Genomic DNA, 6,748 nt, shown 5'->3' with positions numbered 1-6,748 from the left:
GGTTATAACTTTTGAACACTGTTACTTATCTAAACGATTCTGAGATTGTTTTTTCCCCACATGTTGTACTTCATTTTAGTGGTAAATGTTGTCTGATAAGTTTCGCGTTTATTTACAAAAAAAAAAGAAAGAATTATGAATTTTTTTTTAAAATTATTGAAATGCCATTTTCAAAATCATTGGGGCACATTTACTAAGTTCGAATTTGAATGCATAAAAAGTGCGTCCCTCCGACTAGAACGGGATATGCGCCCATTCACTAATTGTGTCGCACGCGTGATAAATGTGGCGCATGAGTTGCGCCACAAAATTTAAGCATAAAAAGTGCACAGCGAGGCTAATTGCACAGCTGGTATCTATCATGGCTGGGCGTCCAGAGCAGTCCACAGCAGCACCAGATGCTCCCAGTGCCATTTTTATGGAGCTACTCCGGCAGCAGTGTCCCCAGGTGTACGACTATGCCATCCGCGGAGCACGGGAGATGGAGGCGGAGAATCGTCAAGCCCCCCCAACATCTGTGGCCCCAGCATCCGCTGCTCCGGCTGCTGGTCCGTCCGCTGCTCCGTCCTCTGCTCCGTCCGCTGCTCCTGGGGATCACAGACCACCAGCTGCCGGGGATATGGATACTGGGGGCTCTGGTGCTGAAGATGAGGAGGAGCCTGGCCGGGCAAAGAAGGCACGTTTCACGGAACGTGAAACGGAAATATTGGTTGAGGAGGTATTGTTACATTTTTTAAACTTATTTATACTGTTGGTGTCCTGTTCGACTCTTTACCCACCGTTGCAGAGGGCGCGTTCACACGTTGCGTTTTGTCCTGCGTTTTCATTGCGTTTGAAACGCATATACAACAGCTGAGGAGAGGTGATTTGCCTAATTTCATCACTGTTAACGCATGCGTTAACAAAATGCATCGTAAACGCGATGTTTACGCATGCGTTAACAAAGCGTTAACGCATGCGTTTTGTTAACGCATGCGTTAACATTGCGTTTACAAACGTAAACGGTAATGTAATTAGGCAAATTACCTCACATCAGCTGTTGTATATGCGTTCCAAACGCAATGAAAACGCAACCAAAACGCAACGTGTGAACGCGCCCAGAGTGTTTTTAATGAATGTTTTTTTTTTTTTGGTGGCTTTTGTCTTTTCCAGGTGACACAAAATTATGATCATCTTTTTGGCCGGCTGGCCGACTCAATTCCCCTGTCAGCCAAACACCACATTTGGCAGGGGATCACAGTGCGGATCAATGGCCTAGGTAAAAATTGCACTTTGAATAGTATTTGAAATTTTTTATGCTCACTTGGATTTTAAATCTTGAAGGTGAGTGGCCTTTGTATAATGTTTTTTTTTTTTTTTTTCGTTTGTTTTCAACTTTGCAGGAGTGGAATATCGTTCCGTTCCTGAGGTCCGCAAGAAGTGGTATGACTGCAGGAGGAGGCTGAAGGCCAAGCTGGCGAAGCACAAACAGTCAGCTCGGAGGACGGGTGGTGGCCCTAGTGTGGCCATGCGGATGTCGTGGGTGGAGCAGAAGATTAGCAAAACTATACACCCCGATCAAACTGAAGGGATCGGGGATTTTGACACCGATAATCTTGATTTTGGTATGTACGTTTTTATTTTATGTCTCTAATACTAATCTTTTGTTTCACTTTCAATAAATATTTTGCAATCCTTTTTGTAAGCGGCTACTGGGGCGTGGAGTAGCCAGACATGAGGCTACACATTGCGGCTACTCCACGCCCCAGTAGCCTCTTGACTCCTCCTAACCTGACATCATTGGCACGTAGCTCCTCGTAGCTGCGCGCTCTTGTCCGAGAAGCCGGAGTACTCCGCATGCGCAGTAGCTTTGGCTTTGTTCCCAAGATTGCACAGCCACGTGCCTGCGCTCTGCATAGTCTACCTATGCAGATTGCATTCATTCTCATATCTGAAGGTTCGTGGCACGGGACAGGTGTGTCTGCTCTGCTCACCAACTAATACCAACAACGATGCCACTGCCACCAATGTATTGTATGGGATTAGGCATATATGTTTGCCTGCTGGGCCCCCCCCCCCCCCGGGCAACGAGCAAGGGCCCCCCCCCCTGGGCAACGAGCAAGGGCCCCCCCCCCTGGGCAACGAGCAAGGGCCTCCCGCCCCCTGGGCAACGAGCAGGGCCCCCCTGCCCCCCCCTTTCTTTCCCCCCCCCCTTCTCTGTGTCTTACAGGACCGGGCCTGCTGTGGACTACTTTGGATTTGGTGGACTCCAGCGAGGACCTGTAAATAAATATTGATTTAAATGGCTGACGAGGGTGTGTCTGGTTTTCTTTCTATAAAATATATTTTTACAATGATGTGTTTGTGTCATTCTGTATAATTAGCCATAGTAGTGGTGCTGTTTAGTTGACAGTGCTCATTACTAAGGCCTGAACTTATTGTAAAATGTTCATTTTTGTTTGGGCCAAATTTACAGTAACGCAGATTAAATTACCCCGGTACCCACCGCCACCAGGGGTGCTGGGAAGAGTCAGGTACAAACCAGCACCTGACCATCTAAAGATGGTCAGGTGCTGGGGCGGCTGCAGGCGGTTATTGTTGCACTGGAATAGCCCCCTAACAGTGTGCTTTCCAAGCTCATTAATGGCAGGCTGCTGCCGCTGCTTTTTGTATCTTGCTGGTTTTAAAAATTGGGGGGAATCCACGTCATTTTTTTTGTCATGAAAATTTTCACAAAATTTAATATAATGATGTGGGGCTCACCTGATTTTTAACATCAGCCAGATAAAAAAAAGCAGCAGCAGCCTGCCATTACTGATCTTGGATATCCCTCTGTTAGGGGGCTATTCCAGCGCAACAATAACAGCCTGCAGCAGCACCAGAACCTGACCATCTTTAGATGGCCAGGTGCTGGTTTGTACCCGGCTCTTCCCGGCACCCCTGGTGGCGGTGGGTACCGGGGTAATTTAATCTGTGTTACTGTAAATTTGGCCAAAACAAAAATGGCCATTTTAAAGTAAGGACAGTGCTCATGACTAAGGCATGAAAACTAAACAGCACCACTACTATGGCTAATTATACAGAATGACACAAACACATCATTGTATAAATATATTTTATTAAAAGAAAGCCAGACACACCCTCGTCAGCCATTTTAATCAATATTTATTTACAGGTCCTCGTCGGAGTCCACTGAATCCAAAGTAGTCCACAGCAGGCCCGGTCCTTGAAGACAACAAAAAACACACACAAAAAAAAGGGGGTAGGGGGCCATGCTTGTGCACTAGGGGGCTGTTGGCCATGCTCGTTGCCTAAAGGGTTGTGGAACATATGTCTAATCATATAAAATAAATTGCCATCAGTGTAATTGTTCATAGTATAAGTTGGTGAGCATAGCTAGGTTGAAATTATAATTACTGTGCCTATAGGATACATTGTTGGCAGTGGGAATCGTGTTTGGTATTAGTTGAGCATAGCATACTCCCCTGTCCCGTGCCCCAAACCTTCACATAAGACAAGCTATGAGGAGCTGCGCACCGATGATGTCAGGTTAGGAGGAGCAGTGAGGCTACTGGGGCGTGGAGTATGCATGACATCTTGCCTCATGTCCGGCTACTCCACGCCCCAGTAGCCGCTTATCAAAAAATACAGAATAGGGCCATAAAGATTTTAATTTAAAAATGGTGGATGGGAGGATTAGCTCGAAAAAGTGCTTTCAACATGTACTATACATTCACCTCCCACCTGTTCTACCTTTCTCGGTAGATTCGTTGAGGTAGCTTCCATTTAAGTGTGGCTATCATTTTTAATTTAAGGTTACAGCACTTGTAATTTACTTTGTTTTATCAACAGGGAGGGCTGCTCCACCCACGGCACCGCAGGCTGCACCACCACCAGCAAATGAGGCTGCACCCGGACCTCCATGTGCTTCGCCAGCCACTCCTCCTGCAGTCGTATCACTTGGTGGGTCCAGTGGGGATGAGGCTCCTGAAGCGGTTCCTGCTGAAGATAGGCCCATCTCACTTTGCATATTTTCCAGCTATATGGATAAAAGCCTGGAAGCGATGGGCCTAATTCAGCAGGAACTCCGAAGGCATGGCCGGATGGTGGAGGAGGGGTTCCAGCTTATTAGTCGAGATTTCAGAGCTCTCATCAATATTCTGGAACTCCTCATCCACCAAGGAACTGCGGCTCAGGGGGGGAGTGTGAGTGTCCCTCCATTCTCCCCACCCCAGGTCCCCACTGGTGGGGATCCAGTGACACAGGCCAGCCCTGCCCCCGAATCCCCGATTCAGCTTCCAACTGATCAGGATTCGGGGTGCAGTTACGCACCATCGCTGGCAGGTGCACTGGATCCCTCTCCAGTGGTCCTGGGCCCTTCCCCTGAAGCCACGTTCCTACTTTCGGTCAAGGAGGAACTTAGCTCCTCGGCTTCAAATCCACCGGGCACATCTGGGAGTTCTGTGGTGACGCGGCGGCAGGCAAAAAGGGGGAAGGGGCCTGTCCGTCGTTCATCACGTTCTTCCAAACCGTAATTTTCTTTTTTTTTTTTTTTTTTTTAACTTTATTTATTTTTGTTTTCTTTATTTAGATCAAAAATGACAAATAAATTTTTGATCTACTTTGTCTTCCTCTGAGCTGAAATTATTGTACTAAAGAATGAAAAGCATGGATACAATTTGACATTGCATTTACTTTAATGCAATTCTAAATTTACAGACATTAAGGCATAACAAAAAAAAATGGTAACTGGCAGATCACTTTAAAAGTAAATCTCAGTGACTTGCCTGCGCCTTAGTTGTCCCGCTCTATTGGTGGGTTGAGCAGACACATCCCCCTGATGCTCTATATGCTCAGTTAAATCAGTTGCAAGGTCAATTTCTAGCCTGTTGGCTGTCGCAATGTTGTGGAACATGCAACAGACTATAATGACCTTGCACACAATGGGGGGTTTGTAGAGCATAGCCCCCCCTGAAAAATCCAGGCAGCGGAACCGACTCTTGAGAATTCCAAAGGTCCTCTCAATGGCACTTCTGGTTCTTCGATGTGCTCGGTTGAATCTCCTCTCCTTAGGGGTACTTGGCCGCAAATATGGTGTCATCAACCATGGCAATAATTTGTAGCCATTATCACCTAAAAACAGGACAAAGTAAAGCTAATTAGCTTAATTTCAAAAATTAGGCAGCATTCACACAAACATCTGCCTGCCGGGCGTCCGTGTGCTCCGTGTAATGGAGAGGAGGAGGGGTGACCGCTCTCCATAGCAATGCATGGGGGCTGCCCGTAACACAGGGAAACATAGGACATGTGTTAGCTTTCCCCCCCCCCCCCCATGTACGGTGTTGCATGTGTGCTGCACCATATTGCTCTGTGCGGCCATTGCCATCTATGGGGACATATGTATGGCCGTAAGTTTGCAGCTGTACATATGTCCCCCATACAGTAGTGTGAGTGGAGCCTTAGTCTGAGCTTAGACTGACATTTTTGGATTATCCTCACAATATCCGTTTTTTGCTTGGAATCTGCTTGGTTTATCAGTGACAATAATGCAAGTTATTTGCATTTGGGGATGTCTTCTTTTTCAACAATATTTTTCACAAAACATGATGGTAGTTAAAGGGGTTTTCCAACAAACGAAAGTTAAGCCGTATCCATGAGATATTGCCTAACTTCATGATCAGTGCTGAGACCCCCACAGACTGCAAAAATGACTAATGGAGCAGATGGCCGTGCATGCCCATTCAGCTCCATTAATCTCTATGGAGCTGACAGAGATTGGTGAGCGCTGTGCTCGGCAAGATCACTCACCTCCATAGAGATTAATTGAGCAAAACAGTCATGTTCAGCCATCTGCTCCATTAGTCTGACTGAGCGGCGAGGGCTACATTGTTTATGCAATATGTGGGGGTCTCAGCACTGATCATGGAGTTAGGTCCTATCCAGTGGATAGGGCTAAACTTTATTTTGTGGGAAAACCCCTTTAGATTGTGAGGTTTACCAGTTCAGTCACATGTCCATGGACAAAGTAGGTGTTTGTAACTGATACCCCTCAGTATGTATTTGTAAATTAGGCTTAACCCCGCACTTTTTTTTCCTTTGTTCACTCTCTCTTAACGCCGGTTTCGTCCAATTAATTTCATATGCTGAGAATGTGTTTTGTTTAAATTTTTTTTTCTTTTTTTTTTTGGTTGTTTTCATTTGTGTGTGTTAACATTTTTGTTTACATTATGTAAACTTTTGCATAAAAAATGCAATACTGTAAACAAAACTCTTCACAGTTTATGAAAAGCATAATTAAAGACACACCTTAGGGAGCATGACCACATTTTAAGTGTTTAGTAATTGAAAGAGCATTCACATTCACTTACCAAGCAGAAAGGCGTCCCTGTACAATTCACTCTGGAGCCGGCAATTGAGGGCACAGTTATCAAAGATAAAGGAATCGTGGGTCGAGCCGGGGTACTTTGCGACCACATTAGTTATGATGTTGTTTGAGTCCACGGTGACCTGCACATTAATTGATCTAAACATTTTTCTATTGCGGTACTGATATTCATCGGCCGCAGGAGGCACCAACGCCACATGTGTGCAGTCGATTAGCCCGATCACTTTGGGCATCCCCGCTACTTGCTCAAACTCCGCTTGCGTCCTCCGGATGGCATCAGCAGTTTTGGGGAAGGCGATGTACTGTGTACAGAGCTTAAACAGCTCATCCACTACCTCGTGGAAAAAACGGCTGAAGGTTGGTTGCGAAAAACCAAAACGCTCA

The 6,748-nt window shown here is 46.0% G+C and overlaps 1 protein-coding gene across 1 annotated transcript; it reads left to right on the top strand.

Annotated features, from left to right (window-relative positions):
* The first annotated feature begins 247 nt into the window (after positions 1–247).
* On the top strand, positions 248–4,514 carry LOC140076141 (uncharacterized). The gene is made up of 4 exons (XM_072122648.1): positions 248–718; positions 1,153–1,258; positions 1,383–1,604; positions 3,832–4,514. Exons 1-4 carry the CDS (start codon positions 284–286, stop codon positions 4,512–4,514), a joined length of 1,446 nt encoding a protein of 481 aa, XP_071978749.1. The 5' UTR covers positions 248–283.
* Positions 4,515–6,748: the final 2,234 nt, after the last annotated feature.

The sequence above is a fragment of the Engystomops pustulosus genome, chromosome 8 (genome assembly GCF_040894005.1).
Source record: "Engystomops pustulosus chromosome 8, aEngPut4.maternal, whole genome shotgun sequence".
NCBI classification, from domain to species: Eukaryota; Metazoa; Chordata; class Amphibia; order Anura; family Leptodactylidae; genus Engystomops; species Engystomops pustulosus.
This window is presented reverse-complemented; position numbering and strand designations above follow the sequence as displayed.

Coding starts and splice junctions, on each gene's coding strand:
- LOC140076141 (XM_072122648.1), top strand. CDS start 284: ATGTGGCGCATGAGTTGCGCCACAAAATTTAAGCATAAAAAGTGCACA. Junction 719..1,152: donor CGGAAATATTGGTTGAGGAG/GTATTGTTACAT, acceptor TGTCTTTTCCAG/GTGACACAAAATTATGATCA. Junction 1,259..1,382: donor AGTGCGGATCAATGGCCTAG/GTAAAAATTGCA, acceptor TCAACTTTGCAG/GAGTGGAATATCGTTCCGTT.